General features: G+C 35.4%; 3 protein-coding genes across 4 annotated transcripts; 1 reads left to right on the forward strand and 2 right to left on the reverse strand.

Moving 5' to 3' along the window:
- Window positions 1-12: 12 nt before the first annotated feature.
- rrh (retinal pigment epithelium-derived rhodopsin homolog) lies at window positions 13-4,136 on the reverse strand. 2 transcript variants are annotated; one of them, XM_067421792.1, is made up of 7 exons: window positions 3,891-4,136; window positions 2,810-3,000; window positions 2,543-2,642; window positions 2,256-2,409; window positions 1,940-2,108; window positions 436-614; window positions 13-364 (listed from the first exon to the last, which is right to left on the reverse strand). In XM_067421792.1, the coding sequence occupies exons 1-7, from the start codon at window positions 4,015-4,017 to the stop codon at window positions 259-261; spliced, it is 1,026 nt and encodes a 341-aa protein (XP_067277893.1). In that variant the 5' UTR covers window positions 4,018-4,136; the 3' UTR covers window positions 13-258. The 2 variants fall into 2 exon arrangements, with proteins under 2 accessions (XP_067277893.1, XP_067277894.1); XM_067421793.1 differs by lacking the exon at window positions 3,891-4,136 and adding an exon at window positions 3,654-3,706.
- A 1,105-nt stretch (window positions 4,137-5,241) lies between these two features.
- Window positions 5,242-6,746, forward strand: lamtor3 (late endosomal/lysosomal adaptor, MAPK and MTOR activator 3). The gene is made up of 7 exons (XM_067421889.1): window positions 5,242-5,350; window positions 5,543-5,588; window positions 5,666-5,700; window positions 5,793-5,851; window positions 5,935-6,068; window positions 6,300-6,363; window positions 6,469-6,746. The coding sequence occupies exons 2-7, from the start codon at window positions 5,574-5,576 to the stop codon at window positions 6,540-6,542; spliced, it is 381 nt and encodes a 126-aa protein (XP_067277990.1). The 5' UTR covers window positions 5,242-5,350; window positions 5,543-5,573; the 3' UTR covers window positions 6,543-6,746.
- A 1,191-nt stretch (window positions 6,747-7,937) lies between these two features.
- On the reverse strand, window positions 7,938-15,297 carry dapp1 (dual adaptor of phosphotyrosine and 3-phosphoinositides). Its single transcript, XM_067421888.1, has 9 exons — window positions 15,224-15,297; window positions 13,512-13,634; window positions 11,511-11,644; window positions 11,289-11,419; window positions 9,964-10,011; window positions 9,578-9,640; window positions 9,405-9,490; window positions 8,278-8,365; window positions 7,938-8,076 (listed from the first exon to the last, which is right to left on the reverse strand). The coding sequence occupies exons 1-9, from the start codon at window positions 15,280-15,282 to the stop codon at window positions 8,053-8,055; spliced, it is 756 nt and encodes a 251-aa protein (XP_067277989.1). The 5' UTR covers window positions 15,283-15,297; the 3' UTR covers window positions 7,938-8,052.
- Between the last annotated feature and the right edge of the window lie 1,468 nt (window positions 15,298-16,765).

Genomic DNA, 16,765 nt, shown 5'->3' on the forward strand with positions numbered 1-16,765 from the left:
AAAACATGAGTACATACAGTATCATGAACAGCAATTTCACAAGATTTGCAATAGACATAACAATGTAACAAGATACTGAATAGCAAGGTTAAAAGAAGGCAATGCCAGTTGCAGGAACCACATTCATGGTCAAAGAAAACTTTACATCCATCCGAGACTGCAAAGTAATCGTGCCCTAGTGGTGTTAAAACTGGAGCAGACGGAAAGCGTCCAGCGCTGATGTTTTATGAATGTTTAAATAGCTGATTCACTCTTCATTTAAGGGTTGAGTGGCACAGAAGACGCTGTCATTGGAAGCTGGTTGGTAATAGTCATTCGCTGACGTGTTTGACATCGTAACATTCCAATGATGGCTCTCCTGAACCTGCAGTCAACAAATATTCATTAGTAAAGAAAAAAAATATTGACAACAAAGATGGAAAGAGGAGGCCTTACTTTTTGTTGGTGATGACATAGATGCAAGGATTGTAAAAGGTGGAGGACTTGGCGAAGAGTGGGGCAATTATGGCCATTGGAGCTGGAATATTTTTGGGGTCACCAAATGATGCCCACAAACACACAATCGAATATGGAGACCAGGCAACCAGGAACATCACTATCATTATAACGGACATCTATAAAAAATGAGCATTCAAGTTAAACAAAACAAGAGAGCACAAAAAACAGTCAAGGAGTGTTATGAGCATTATTTATAAACTATTAGCCTATAGTATTTATTTATATTTAGATTCAGGGGCCGTTTACATGACACCATTTTCTACGTTTTGGTCATTTACACGACAACGGGGGGTCATGAAAATGGAAACTTTTGAAAAAGTGCACGTTTTTGAAAATAATGCCGTTATCATCATGCAAACTACAAAAACTCAAATTTGTGAATCTGTACATGAAAAACGTTTCCAGTTTTAGTATATTGTTGTCATGTAAATATACCCTTAGCTTTTATTTTTATATTCTTTAGGTAGGTTTACATGACAATGATGTACTGCATGCCAGGCAATAGATGTGAATTTTTTTGTTTAATTTTATTTTAAGTTTTGGCTATTTGTGTCTCGATTGGATTGAATAGTAGAGATTTTGACAGGAAAGAGTGGGTTGGAGAAATAGGGGTCAAGACTCGGAGCCGGGAATTGAACGGGAATTGAACCGCATCTGCGCTGACATGACCTCACTGTTTTCTCACATTCACATTTTTTTTGTTTTTGTGTACAAAGAGACAATAAAGGTATTGTTTTCAAAAATGTGTTTATTGACAAATTTATTATCTTGCTTATTGACCCTTTATTACTAATTTTCAAAGGTATGCCATTTTTTAGGCCCCCAAAACACAGATGTTGTGTAAATGAATGGTCAAAATGCATACAAGTTTTTTGTCATTTTAATTTCAGTTCAAGTTAATATTTTGTTAAGTTTTTATACAATATTTCTATTTAGCTTTAATTTATATTTATTTCAGTTTTAATTTAAGTATTTTTAGTACTACAACCTATTTAAGTTGCCAATAAAACATTTCTAAAGTTATTATTTATATTTAATTTTATTTCTGCTTTATTTCAAATATTTAAATAGGTATTTAGTAGTTTTAGTTAATGATATGAAGTCCTTTAAAGAATTATTTTTCTTAACTAATATTTTTTCATATTTTAAAAATGTATTTATTTATTTGTTTGCTTGTATAGCACATTTCAACAGCATAAGTAAGAACCAAAAAACATAAAACACCAAATCAAAAATACATTAAAACACAAGACAACAGTAAAACAATGTGCAATAATCAACTGTTAACTCAGCCATTTGCCTGGGCAAGTAAATATGCCCTCAGACATGATTTAAAACGACCACCAATGTAGTGAAATAAAACGTATTTTAAATAAAATATTCTTACATGCACCCTCATGTGAATGGGATTTTATGGCAAATAAAAACATTTTTTGCTTGCCTTGGTCACGTCCATCTGGTCAGACCAATCAATGTCGATGCTGTCGAGGCAGTTACTAACTTTGTACCTCTTCACAGTAACCGAGACGTTGTAGTAGCAGTAGAACATGACCGACAGTGGAATGATGAAGTTGACAGTAATCACAGTCATTGTGTAGGACACAAAAGATCTAAAATCAAACAGGATTAGTCCCACTTGTAATCCCCTCTCCACTTCTAAGATGCACAATCTGAAGGAAAAAGCTTTACAGAGTGGTAAAACTAATAAAAGATTGGTAAATGAATAAAATGGGTCTGTAATATCGCTCTTCACTCACGCGTCATTGTTTCTCCAGTTGATGGTGCAGGTGGCTCCTGTGGGGTCAGGGGCATATCCTGCCCAACCAATGATGGGCATGGCTGACCAAAACACAGCATTCAGCCAAGCAGCCACAATTAATAGTGTGTATGACAATGTTGAAAGCTTCTGTCCTGTAACAAACACACATGAATAGATTTCCCACTGCATTTGGCACAAATTATATTGACCCTGGCCTCCACTAAGACAATGACAGTCCTTTGCGGTTCATATTTCATTCAGGCAATTGTATGAACATATCCATACCTATGTCAGATCGACATATGGTAAGGTATCGGTCAATGGCAACCACAGTGAGCAGCCCAATACTGGCCATTCCAAAGAATATATTCAGGGCAGCATATATCTGTAACAGAGGCAACAAGTTCTTTTGTTGTTTACATGTAAGAAAGGATGTACTAGAGTGCTTATGCAAAATTAATGAGATCTATGACTATATTCACAATTTTGCTTAATTTTACAATGAAAATGACTGTGTTTTGTCTAAAAATTGAGTAGGACAGAGGTTCACACCTGGCACCCCATGTAGCCAAACTTCCAGCTCCCATGCAAGTCTGAGGCTGCTGACATCGGGTAACCAATACCAGCTACGCCAATGTCAGTGAAAGCCAGATTAATGATGATAGCGTTTGTGGCAGTGCGCAGCTCTCTGAACTTCACAAACATCAGCAGCACCACAATGTTACTACTCAGACTGACCACTCCTGATAGACATAGAGAAAAAGACAGACAGGGAGAGCAGGCGGTTAAGACTGTGGAAACACACATATTTCATGTCCATTCTAAACATTTCCCGTTTTCAGTTTTCCTTTTTACACACACCCCTGCTGGTTACTTCACACGTCTGGCTGAATCTGTAGGCTAAATGTCAATTTCAAGATTTCTTAAAAACATGCTGGATCCAAGCCTGCCAGGTAACAAAAACATATTAAAATATTTTTTTTTGCTAACTTATGAAAAAGTTTTTTCTTATTTGTCATTTCTTTATTTCGCTATTCTGGAAGAAAGTTTGTTGAAAACTTTGGTTGGACCTTTTTGCCAAAGGAAATCTAACTAAAAACGTAAAAAAGTTCCACAATAGACGTTTTTGTCTAAAATTATGCGCTAATTTTCGAGGACATTATTAAATATCAGATACTAGTCAAATGTTACATTAGACAAACGTTCAACTAAAACCTAAAAAACATTATTAAAGAGTAGATAACTTTAAACGAATGTTATTATCGTTACTTGAAGAATGCTACATTTTTAGAGAACCAAGGAAGTCTAACTAAAACGTACAAAAATTGATAAAAAATGTTTTTTTTGCACTGCAGTTTTGAGAACATTATTAAATACAAAATAACTTTAAACAAACATTCTATTGACGTTATTGGAAGTTCTGAGAATTTTAGCACGGGTAGGCTAATTAGGCCGCAAAGGTGAGGCAATTCTTGGCATTACTAAAGCTCTTACTTAATGAGAAGTTATGCCAATTCAAAGGTGATAATTGATACATTATCAACATGATAATTGTCAAATTAGTTATTTAAATGTTTGAATTAATCTAGCTAATTGTTGACATCAAATACAAGACATAATCTCTGCTCTTTACCTGCTGTGATGAGGTATGCAGCGACAATATTGTGTTCTGTTTGTGAGAAAGCGCTCTTTTCACCATATACATTCTCAGCAGAAGCGTTCAGAAATCCAGGTGCCATCTCTTCGTCACACATAATCATATATGTAAATGTATACACCACTCAGGCTTCAGTTCTGTCTAACATTCACATCTGTTCAAACAAAACCATGCAGCTTAAAAAAATGGAAGTCCAGACTTTCCCGTCCCAGAGAGAGATCATAAAACTGTATGTGCTCGGGGGATGTAGAAGGTTACGGGGTGATTCAGGGAACGAAGGGCTGGAAAACCATTGGCCTGGATTATGTTCCCTAATTATGTTTTCTGCTTGGTTTGTGAGGACTGAAGAAACCGTTGTTTCAGTACTAATCCGTACATGAAAGCTTCTCATTCTGTACAACAGAAAAGCTTTATTGGAATGTGAGTACAAGTCATCATTAGCATATCTCACCATTAAAAACAACAAAAGGCAGTAGGCCTAATATTAATAAGGACAATTTAGTAGTTCAAATATTTCAAATTTACAAGTGTTTAAAAATAGTTTGAGACTCAAGGACTGCAAATGCAGATAGGTAAAACCCATCTGCATAGTACTATATCTAGCAACATTATTTCAAGAATGTGATTACATCACTTTAGGATTAAACAGCTTGTTTAAGATAAAGTGGACTTTAAGTGGCCTATTAGGCTATATTATCATTGTTATAACAGATAAATCATATAAATAAGTATCATAATGTTACAACATATATATATAGGCTATATATGATTATCAGACTTCAAGTGTCAAACAACAATCTTAAAAATAAAGGTTTCACAAGGTTTTTGTTTGTTTCAAATAAAGCAATTTTGTCTACTAGATGTTCCATGGGTGTTAAATGTTATTCATGGAGCCATCAAAGCCAATAAAAACCTTTCGTTTTAAGAAAAGTATTTAACATTCTATAATGTGGTGCACATTATTAGACCTGTAAGTCTAAGGTTACTGAGATCACCACCAATCTTTAAAAAAGATAATATATATATTACTTTTTTTTATTTTCAGAGAATTTAATTGTATTTTTTGACAATGATTTCCAAGGCCAAACAATTCATATCTAAAGGCAAGGCATTCAAAGTGCGTTTACACAATAATGTGAATAATAAATACATAAGTAAACAAACCGATATCTAGGTTATATATTAGATGTGGATTGAATGATTTCAGATAAAATGACTATACACTTTAACTTAGTTCAGGTAAAGAGCTGAAAATGAAAACTCTCTACTAGCAGCTTCAACAGCCACCACTAGATGGCATTGTGTACATGCGCTCTCCTTGTACGTGACGTTTTAAACGGATATTACGTACACGGAAAAAACCTTCTGTTTTGTGTCATGTGATGATCGCACATAAACAAGTGAAGAACTTTTTATAAAACTGGGTTGAATTGAAGGTAATACTATTACATTTTGCGTATTATTTTTTTAATATATGTTTCTTCCGTGCATAACAACTGTTGTATATGTTATAATGTTTCCTCCATGTATAATAGTTAGTGTTTAGTGAGAAAAAATGCTGCCTAACAAGACAATGAAATGTTCAAGATACTGTCAGAATTTCGAATTATTTCCTCTTTTTGTTACAGGGTGCATCAGGGGAGCTACATAGTCAATCTAATGAATATGGCAGATGTGAGTATATTTGTAATGCGCTTGCTGAAATATCTTTTGGAAATGTTATAATAATGCGTGTTATTTAATTGTTTCAGAATCTGAGGAGTTTTTTGTATAAACAACTGCCAAGGTAAAGAGATGTGTCTTTTATTTTAAACAAGTTTTATAATTCATGATGTATTCAGAGTTGTTATGAATGATACTTTTTTCTGCCATCATCAGTGTTGAAGGACTCCATGCAATAGTGGTGACAGATAGAGATGGAGTCCCTGTAATCAAAGGTAGCAGCTTCATATCTCAGTTTAATGCCTGTTTGTAAATCTGCTGAAGCTCCATCTTAAATTTGACTTGTTTTTACCTTTAGTTGCCAATGACAATGCTCCTGACTATGCACTGCGGCCAGCGTTCCTGTCCACCTTTGCCTTGGCAACTGACCAGGGCAGCAAGCTCGGCTTGTCCAAAAATAAGAGCATCATTTGTTATTATAACACATACCAGGTACTTCATTTATATTTAACACACACATATGACTTGCTACTTATGGACCCTTTTCACAGACTCTAATGGCGCATTTGCACGGTTTTCAACATCACACATCTAGAATTATATTCTCACATTAGAAATTTACTCAACTATGACTTCTCTGAAATGTGAAAAGTGTCCATTAAGCATATTTAGTTTTTTTTTAATAAATGTGTGTATGTATTTAAGTATGTATTTCCTTGGCAGATTGTACAGTTCAACCGATTACCCTTAGTGATAAGTTTCATCGCAAGTAGCAATGCCAACACGGGTGAGTTTCTCCACTTGGACAAAATCCACAGAGCCTTCAAATGCATGCTCAGCTAGACAATAACAGTTTAATGATTATTTCCGTTTTTTTTTCATTCATATTTAGGTTTGATCTTCAGTCTTGAGAAGGAGCTAGTCCCTCTGATTGAAGAACTAAGGCAGGTGGTGGAAGTAGCTTAGTTGCTATTCATCTCAGTACCTACAGGAATCAGACATTTGGACTAGAGTGTCACGAGCGCCCATCCAGTCTGATGTCTTGATGTTCTGGCTCATACACACACATGTACATATAAATTGTTTGCTGGTCTTGATGCTGTATGCCTTTTATGAATGTAACCTGCTCCTTTGTGTCGTCTCTTAATTAATAAATTTGTCTAAAGCTTTGGTTTACAAAAATAAATTTTATTTGTTGACATGTAACAATTTTACAGAATGGACTTCTCCTTAGACAAACGGGTACTATTACAGTTTCATTGTCAGTTTACACATCACATGAGAAGTAGCATTGCTTAACTAAGACGAGTTGATACATACCTCACATCTCCCCCTCCCCCCTATTGACAGAAATGTGAGGGAGGATGCTTCAGCCGGGACTTTTTACTGCGCCGAGCCGAAGTACTCTCAGAAGTGCTATTCCTCCATACATTAAAGTTCTACTTTTTAATCTGCTTTGAAAAGCGCCACGTCTTATTTTAAGTCACCATACTTGATCGTTCAGCTATTCGTGTAACTGTATTTAAATAGGGAAAGCGTGGAGGTGTTTAGTCGCTTCTAACTTAATTTCTGTTTGGTACCATAATGAATGAACTGGGCTTAGTGGGCTAACTGCTATCAGAATGTCACTGCGTCAGAGCGATTAAGTGCACGCTCTGAGAAGAGAGAGGTATGTATCAACCCGTCTTAGTTAAGGGAATAACATAGTTTAATATGAAAAAGCGGTGAAGTATCCCTTTTAAGGGAAATGTTTTTTTTTAAAATAGACTGAAAGAACTGTCGGAAGCTTAATTATGGTGACGTTGAAGTTGGTTATTTTTATTGCCTACTTTTTTCTTCTGCCGATTGTCTTCAGGCTTCAAACTTCATAAACTGCAATAATCCAAAAGTCAATGGAAAATCTTATTGGGTTTTTGAGAAGGAAACAAGGGTGATGCTAACTTCCAGGTTAGCCTACAAAATACATCACTGGAGCACTCGAATCTGGAAAAAAGTATATTGCATCCAAATGTCTTTTCAATGCAGAAACGTCATTATATTTTTCATGTTTACTTCTTCATAGTCAAAGATACATTTATAAAGGGGTATTGTACATAATGTATTTTTTTAAGCAGACACGCTGATTAAAGGCTGCAAGCATAGCTTGGCTTGGAGAAGAATACGAAAATCTGAAAGGTCCACACAGACTATAATATTTGAAAAAAATTAAAATAACTAACTACTGTCAGTTATAATCCCAACATTGGTAATGCACCGCCTCTAGACTCTTTTTAAAGTATGATAGCATGGTGCCTTGGGACTTCACTCGTCCCAGACGTAAAAACTTGCATGTGTGATTCAGTGCCCTGATGATATCTTTGTGTGATTTGTACAACCATGATGCCAAATGCATCAGATGAAGTTGAAGTATGATGAAGTAAAATAATACTACACACAGCTCCCTTTGTCTCAGTGCTACTTCCCTCCGTGTTGAACATCATCGACCTTTCTTTATCTGTGACTGGAAATGCAGGGTAGTCATTAGAATAAGGACAACAACAAAAAAAACAAATACATTTACAAGTAGGCTGGTGCAGTGTGTCAGATTAATTCATTTTCACTGGAACAAAGAAATAATCGACTATTTATACCGTTAACCATGACGTACATTGATTATTCATAGTGACTGTTCTTCCATGGTTAACTTTTTAGTTCTGCTTACCAGTTTCCATCGCAGTATCTTAATCCATTCATCTGCTTCAGCACCGGATTTTGCACACAAATAAAACGTCCTCTCGGGGAACACCAGACTATAGAAAAGAGAAAATAAAAAAAAAGTAGAAGAATATTAATACAGAGTTGCACAGTGAAATTGAGCATACATCGGAAAATATGTGGGCAGGAGGAAGTCCATGTATAGGGGTTTCTGACTGCCCTTCCTCATTTTTTATCTCCACTTGCATGTTGGGAAATATCAGATTTGCAATAGATACTGAATGCATCATTTTAGGATTTTGATATGAAATTGTAATTACTACCTTTATTTCTTAGACTGTACACAGACAGTATTCATTTTGTCATGCCAATTCTCTAATGCTGATTTAGTGAGCAGAGGAACTGTGTAATGCTGCAGATATACTAGCTCATTTTCAGTTGTCAAAAATAGCCAGTAATTTCATGGTTGGCCAGTTGCAGAAGTTTCAGATGTAAAAATGTAGTCTAGCACAATAGAAAAGGTCTTAGCTTCAAGTCATATTTTGTCACCCTTATTGTTTTATAGCACTTAACCAATATAGATTGTTTCAAAGCAACTTCACAATAATAAACAGGAAAAATAACAGAATTATGATGCAGACTTTATAAAATAAGAGATTCAAATTCAGCTGTAAAGCAGATGTAACAAGGTAATAGTGACATTATTCAGCTCAGTTGGAGGATTCAGTTAAATAACTGTGTAAAGATCATTCATTAATTGGCATATATTGACATATAAACATTTTAATTAATTAATTGTCGCCCTTGACACATAAACGTATAGTTGTGCACCATTCAGAATTGAACTGAGAAAGCCTTTTAAATTACGGTACAAATCCTGAATTTGGATGAATGCAGCATACAGGATGTAAAACTCTAATTACTTAATTGAATTTAGGGAAGTAAATTCGAACTTACTATAAAACTGAAACATGTCTGAAAGAGTTTTGGATTCTGTATACTTTTTTCCCCCTCTTCAGAATATGTCACCATCAAAATGTATATAAATTCTCTACAAAACAAAAGGAAAGCCTATTTCCTGAATTTCGTCTATCCCTGACACCCGATAGTGGAAACATATCATAAATCTCTCACCAGAAGCAGTTGACCCTGTCCTGACTGTAATCAAACTGGACAGCAGAACACTCCGTCAGATCCAGGGTTCGTAAAGGCTCTACAAACTGAGGGGACAGTTTTCTGTGAGATAAATAATCCACTTGAATTGTTATCTAATTCTAAATCTTGTTGTACAAAATACATGGACCTACCATTTTGTCCTTGAAATATTTAAGTTCATATCTATTTAGCGTGAACCATCTCTGTTTCCAGCTCTGCCCAGAAAATAAATAAAGAGGAATTCCATCAGCCAACAGAACTAGAACTAGGTTTGCTCTAGAACCAGTTTACCCAGTCATAACTTACCATATTAGTCAGAAATTGGCATTAACTGCAAACATTGGTTTGAATTTTTAATATTAGTCTATATAGATAGATAGATAGATAGATAGATAGATAGATAGATAGATAGATAGATAGATAGATAGATAGATAGATAGATAGATAGATAGATAGATAGATAGATAGATAGATAGATAGATAGATAGATAGATAGATAGATAGATAGATAGATAGATAGAAATTTGTGTAACTATACCTTGATAATCGCTCCTTGTTTAACCAGATAACCCTCTTTTGTGCCAAGCTGTTAACAACATGAAAAAACTTCCAATGATTCAGAAGCACAGATAATATTACTAACACACAGATAAATGCCACTGACTGCATGCATGTATTGATTTTAAATCAAGTGCTGACAGCCATTTAACTGATGAATGTAAATCTTTCCAAGCTATATTACTCTTTTAAAGTGCCCCTATTATGCTATTTTAAAGGATCCTAATTTTGTTTTTGAGGTCTCAAATAGGTTTACTTGCATCCAAGGTAAAAAAAAAAACACTTCAGGTTTCTGATAATATACCATCTAGCATCACCTTTTTTCATACAGTGTATGAAACGGTTCAACTAAGGATTCGGTCTCTCTAAACTCACCTTTCTAAAAGAGCATACTCCGCTCTGGTTGGTCCAATTGCACAGTTTGTCGAGAAATGGGATTACCATATCTGAATTTTAGCTCCCGAGGTTTCTTTGGCACTTGTAACACAGTGATACGAACAGTAATGATACCGTCAGTTTTACAGCATCAATTCTCATCCTTTGGAAGTGCAAGCTGTAAACCTCACTCCCCTGGCCTTCAGATGCACACTAGCAAATGACGCTCTAGATTGCAGCCTTTAGCGTCCATGTTAGCTCGCCCGCCTCTCATGCCGGTTTGAGTCATCTGGCAAGTAGGACCCAAAGGGTTACATTGGTACCGAATGGGAGTGAGGTTTAGGGTGGTGAGCGTAATGGAGGTCAGCTAGTGAGAACTGTGCGGGTTAACCTCACTCCCCTGATCTCAAGAGGCGAGCTTCAGACTGCAGTCTTTCCCGTCCTTTTTAGCGTGCCCGCTTCCCTTGCCAGACCAGAGGGGTTACATTGGTGCCATGACCCGGATGAGAGCGAGCTGAATTATTTGCTTTCACAGCACAGAAAACATTGCCTTGAAAACATTGAAAATATCGCCAACACTAACCAAACTCTTCCAGGGCTCAGCTAAACCTAAAGTGTTTGTGGGTGGGTCAAAATAAGCATTTGAAAATGTGTGACAAACCTATGTAGGATTAAGAAGGAAGTAAAGCTGGAATTACTGATGACTGATTTCAGATTCAGACAAATCAGAATCGGTTCATTCTTTTGGGAGACAGTAATTCCATTTATCGCCCACTTAAATTTGTGAAACTTTGCAGATCTTTTACATTCACAAACAGCCAGATAACACACTACATGGAAAGTAATATATAAAAGAAAAAAAGCATGATGGGGCACTTTAAATGTAATACATGTGTGCATGTGTGTCTTTATAATGTAATTTTGACTTACCGATGGAGCATTAGGCACCAGGTCATTTTCATGCCGGCCTGTCTGCATGGCCGTATGCACACACACCGTCTCATAAATAGATGGCTCTTCCACCTGCCGTGGGTATGGGAACCGTAGCACTATTAGGTTTCCTTGGTAACAAGAGTGAAACAGGAAACAGTGTGACTGTGCTGCAGAAGTGATGAAAATTTGTGAAATGTAAATTAAAGGCAAACAGCTAACCTGTCTCACTTCCTAGCAGAGGCTGATTGGCAAAGTGACTGCAAAAATCCTGAAGGGAAGGGAATTCATTGAAGCCAAAGGAATACCTGCCAAACTGCCGCCGGACATGAAAGTGTTTCACTGAGTCCTTCGCTCTGATAGAGTGTTGATATGGAAAAGAGAGTGAGGAAATACTGCCATACTCAGAGTGAATTCTCAATATTAGTTCATTTTAACTTGTTTATAGAGTATAAAAGCAATATCATGCATTGTTGCACTGAAATAGGCAATATTTCTACAAAGTCACACACTATAAATGAAGAGTTATTTGACCTCAGAATTAAATGCATTTATACATCAGTCAGTCACAGTGGTACTGCCTCAGTTTCTTATTGATATATTCCAGTGGGAGTAAACACCTTTATTTTTCAAGACGCAAGACAACAGTGATTCACAACTGACACTTTGAAAAAAGAAAAGGGAACTGAAACACTTATACCCACAGTATAAACTGAATACCCACAGAAAATAAGAGAAATGGAAAAATAAGGGGACTAACAAAAAGTCATCATTTGAATTTTTAAACTTGATTGCTTAATAAGAGGTCAGAGGAACACAACTCATTTTAGGAAAGGAGTGTATATTGCTGCACTGAACAACGGTCAGATAAGTTAATTTGAGGTTATTATATGCATTACCTTTAAAAAGTGTGGTGTCAGAAAGATTTTTAAAGAAATGCATATTTTTATTGAGCAAAGACATTTAAAATGTTAAACAGAAAGTTCAAAAGAACAGCATTTATTTGAATGTATTTATCAAAGAACCCTTAAATAAAAAATAAAATAAAAAATTTAATAATTAAAAAATATTACTGTTTTCAACCTTGATAACCATAAAAAAATCTTCCTTGAGTAGCATATCAGCATATTATAATGATTTCTAAAGGATCATGTGACACTGAAGACTGGAGTAATGATGCTGAAAATTCAGCTTTGCATCACATCAATACATTACATGTTAAAGGGTTAGTTCACCCAATGTCATGAATGACTCACCCTAGTGTCGTTCATCACCCGTAAGACCTCCGTTCATCTTTGGAACACAGTTTAAGATATTTTATATTTTAGTCCCAGAGCATATGCAGTCTATGCACACTTTACTGTCCAAGTCCAGAAATGGAATAAAAACATCCTCAAAGTAGTCCATATGTGACATCAGTTAGTTGATTAGAATCTCTTGAAGCATCGGAAATACATTTTGGTCCAAAAATAACAAAAACTACAACTTTATTCAGCATTGTCTTCTCTTCTGGGTTTGTTTTCAAACCTGAAATAAAGATTCAAATGGTCATGAATCAGTGAATTCAGATCGCCAATCTCACGCGATTTCAGCAGTTTGGCATGTGATCCAAACTGCTGAAATCACGTGAGATTGGTGATCCGACTCATGAATCAATACGCTGATTCATGGCCGTTTGAATCTTTATTTCAGGTTTGAAAACAAACCCAGAAGAGAAGACAATGCTGAATAAAGTTGTAGTTTTTGTTATTTTTGGACCAAAATGTATTTTCGATGCTTCAAGAGATTTTAATCAACTAACTGATGTCACATATGGACTACTTTGATGATGTTTTTATTCCCTTTCTGGACATGGACAGTAAAGTGTGCACAGACTGCATATGCTCTGGGACTCAAATATAAAATATCTTAAACTGTATTCTGAAGATGAACGGAGGTCTTACGGGTGAGGAACGACATTAGGGTAAATCATTCATTACATAAATTTCATTTTAGGCCGAACTAACTCTTTAAAATATATTAAAATAGGAAACATATTTTTTTTTTTATCAGTTTACAATTACGGAAAAATTACCATGGCTTTTGTCGTGCACACAACGAAAATATTTAACTTGCATAATCTACAGAATGTCTGTGTCTCACCAAATGGCACTTTTATATTAAGATGAGCTGACTGTAAGTATGATAACTTATGAACTTATGTCCAAAGTGGACATTTCTTACCGGACAGACAAAGCAAAGCAGTCAGAACCCTTGTTGCTGTTTCGGAGCAAAAAATTCCCATCTACCCCATTCGAAAGGAGAAGGGCTTCAGCTGCATGCCGGGACAAATCATAATGATACCAGCTACAAAGAGAAACAAATTTGGGCACTTAAACACAAAGCCATTTCATATGATGATGTCCACTATCAACATCCACATTAAAGACAAAGATATTAAAAGAGTAGTTCACTTTAAAATTAAAATTATGCCACAATTTAATCACCCTCAAGCCATCCTAGGTAATATATGACTTTATTCTTTCTGATAAACACAATCTGAGTTATATTAATAAAAATACTGACGCTTACAAGCTTATAATGGCAGTGACAGGGTCCATTGAGTTTGAAGCATTCATCCATAAACGTTCTCCAAACAGCTCCAGGGGGGTTAATAATGGCAAATTGATTAGTGTTTGTAAGAAAGATATCCATATTTAAAACTTTATAAAGTAATATCTAGCTGCCGCCAGACCGCCTTCCATATTCAACTTACAAGAAAGCATAACTATCGTAACATATATCACTAGAATATAAAGCTTGGAAGCATCAGGAAATGTATTATTATAACTCTGATTGTGTTGATCAGAAAGAAGAAAGTCATATATACATAAGATGGCTTGAGTGAATAAAACATGGGGTAATTTTTTATTTTAAAGTGAACTACTCCTTTAAGGATTTCACACAGTTACCACCAGGCAACATTCTTGGAAATGGGTATCTGGGTTAGACAACACAATGGATGTTATGTGTATTATATATTAATGCACAGGGCTGATTTAATAATAATATGTTACTTTATTACTGCAGAAATAAAAAAAACCCTGATATGTCAATAGCATAATTTATTTAAATGGAAATTAATCTATCGATTATAGATAGATTTTGTATTTCAAGAAAGTTCTACACAGCACCGTGCTTCTATGTTAGTCGAGTGATGTTATAAATTAATTAAACAAACAAACAAACAAACAAACAAATAAACAAACAAACAAACAAATAAATAAATAAATAAATAAGCAAGCAAGCACCTATTCAAATGATCAACCATTTATGAAACTTTTGGATAAAAACGTTGAATGTAAAAAAAAATATGGACATGATCTGAATTTCAAGACTGTATACAGTGAGAATCCAATGAGCATTAATAATGGGAATAACGAAAATTACAGTTAAAATTAAAACGAACATGAATTGGTGTAAATGTGCTTCCTGGTCAAAAAAGTAATGTCACAAAGAAAAATAAATCGATATACGTAATGGTCCTAAAACAGGTTTAATTTGGGGTTCAATATAAAACTGACATAGGCTGGATTTTGTGGACTTTGGAAGAGCATTAGATTAATGAATGAAATAATTAAAATCAACACTAAACAAAATATTGTTTAACATTTGTTTTACTATGTTATAGTCAAACAAACAAAAAACGTATTAACAAAATAGGTTATCCTGCAGTTATGAGTAATCAGGATTCTGCAAGCTTCTTTCAACCACCAATCCACCAGTATTTCCTCGTTCTTTTGCTGACGCCGCTAACCTCAACAACAAACAAGAACAATCAAATATACGATTAATAATAGTTTGCTCTTCAGATACGTTTTTTTTTTTTTTTTTGTCTCTTTCCTTTTTTCTGTGTCATTCTTACATTTGAGCATAACACGGTTGGTTCAGCTCACCTGACCGACTCCAGCTCGTCGAGTTCTTCCCCGCTGCTCCGTGTTGAGCTGACACTCATGATGATCTGGTCTGCTGTAACTGAGGCAGATTTACAGCGTGCGGCGTCTCTCGGGTAGATGTCAGTCAGTCAGTCAGTCTATAGGCTAATTTCAGTTCAGCTCGAAGGAAATCAGTTTCGTACAGCTGGCTGCTCTTGCGCTACAACCGAAAGCTGTACAGCAGCAGAGGCACTGCTGAGGCAGGGAAGTTGAGAAGATCCGCCCACTAATTAAATGAATGTCATAATTTATAAGCATGTGCTAATTTCCACATGTTCTTATATCCGACTGGCCAAATTTAAACAATGTAGACATGGGTAATTACGTGCGTCGTGTTGTGAATATATATAGGCATGTCGCCGCCGGTTATTACAGCATTAAAGACAGCCCTACCAATTTATAGCCTATTGAAATGTGATTTTATAAATAATTTTAATAATTATACGTTCCAGTGAAAAAAGTATCCTATAGAAATTAATGCTTTACAATGAGTGTGTGTGTGTGTGTGTGTGTGTGTGTGTGTGTGTGTGTGTGTGTGTGCCCTTAATATTAAATTGTAGGGGCCAAATGTCCCCTTAAGGATAGTAAAACCTGAGATAGCATACACTGTGGGAACCAGCCAGCGGTCCCCACTTTTCAAAAGGCTTATAAATCATACAGGATGAGTTCTTTTTTTTTTTTTTTTTTTTTTTTTTTTTGAGAAAGTAGTAAAATAAAAGTAAAAATGCAGAATGTTTCCTGTGATGGGTAGGTTTAGTGGCAGGGGCAGTGTAGGGGGATAGAAAATACAGTTTGTACAGTAGGCTTAGGCTATAAAAACCATATGTCTATGGAGAGTCCCCACAAAGATAGTGAACCAGTCATGTGTGTGTCATTATTAACTTTTATTTCAAACTCATTGTCCATTTAGAGACACAGACATAACATGCAACATACATTAAAAAAGAGAATTTTAAAATATAACAATAATAATAAAAAATCAATAAAAAACCCACAATAGAGATTTATATACTGTATATACACTTATTTATATTCTGTATTTTTCTACCTCAGATTTCTTGTCAAATCTATTTATAAAGTAAATCTCAAAGCTCTAACCCGTTTTAGATGTGTTTTGTGTGTTTTCCGCGGCATTCATGCTGAAAACCAAAGCTACCACTCATGTCTTTTTGCCACTCAGTGGGCGTAACCGCAGGCACGCTGGCAGGCGGTGACGTCACGCGCATGCCCTCTGCATCCTTCCGCTAGAGGACGTACTCGATGGTACTCTAGCAAAAAGAGTGTTTACAGATTTTCGTCATTGCTGTTACGTTTACATTTATTCAGAAGCTTGGTACTACTGCATACAGATAAATCACGGAACAATCCGTTCAATAAAAGATAATTCATACTGATGGTGAGAGCTAATAACATTAAGTGCACACTTTGCACAATATTTACTCAAAAATAAATTTGAAAGAAAATGCAATGCATTATTATAATGTTTCTCAAAGTTTTTACATT

Source organism: Pseudorasbora parva, chromosome 17 (genome assembly GCF_024679245.1).
Source record: "Pseudorasbora parva isolate DD20220531a chromosome 17, ASM2467924v1, whole genome shotgun sequence".
NCBI classification, from domain to species: Eukaryota; Metazoa; Chordata; class Actinopteri; order Cypriniformes; family Gobionidae; genus Pseudorasbora; species Pseudorasbora parva.

Coding starts and splice junctions, on each gene's coding strand:
- rrh (XM_067421792.1), bottom strand. CDS start 4,017: ATGATTATGTGTGACGAAGAGATGGCACCTGGATTTCTGAACGCTTCT. Junction 2,410..2,542: donor CATATGTCGATCTGACATAG/GTATGGATATGT, acceptor TGTTTGTTACAG/GACAGAAGCTTTCAACATTG. Junction 615..1,939: donor ACCAGATGGACGTGACCAAG/GCAAGCAAAAAA, acceptor CATTTTTTATAG/ATGTCCGTTATAATGATAGT.
- dapp1 (XM_067421888.1), bottom strand. CDS start 15,282: ATGAGTGTCAGCTCAACACGGAGCAGCGGGGAAGAACTCGACGAGCTG. Junction 11,420..11,510: donor TCTGCTAGGAAGTGAGACAG/GTTAGCTGTTTG, acceptor CTTGTTACCAAG/GAAACCTAATAGTGCTACGG. Junction 9,491..9,577: donor AATATTTCAAGGACAAAATG/GTAGGTCCATGT, acceptor CTGTCCCCTCAG/TTTGTAGAGCCTTTACGAAC.
- lamtor3 (XM_067421889.1), top strand. Junction 5,701..5,792: donor TTGTATAAACAACTGCCAAG/GTAAAGAGATGT, acceptor TGCCATCATCAG/TGTTGAAGGACTCCATGCAA. Junction 6,364..6,468: donor AAGTAGCAATGCCAACACGG/GTGAGTTTCTCC, acceptor ATTCATATTTAG/GTTTGATCTTCAGTCTTGAG.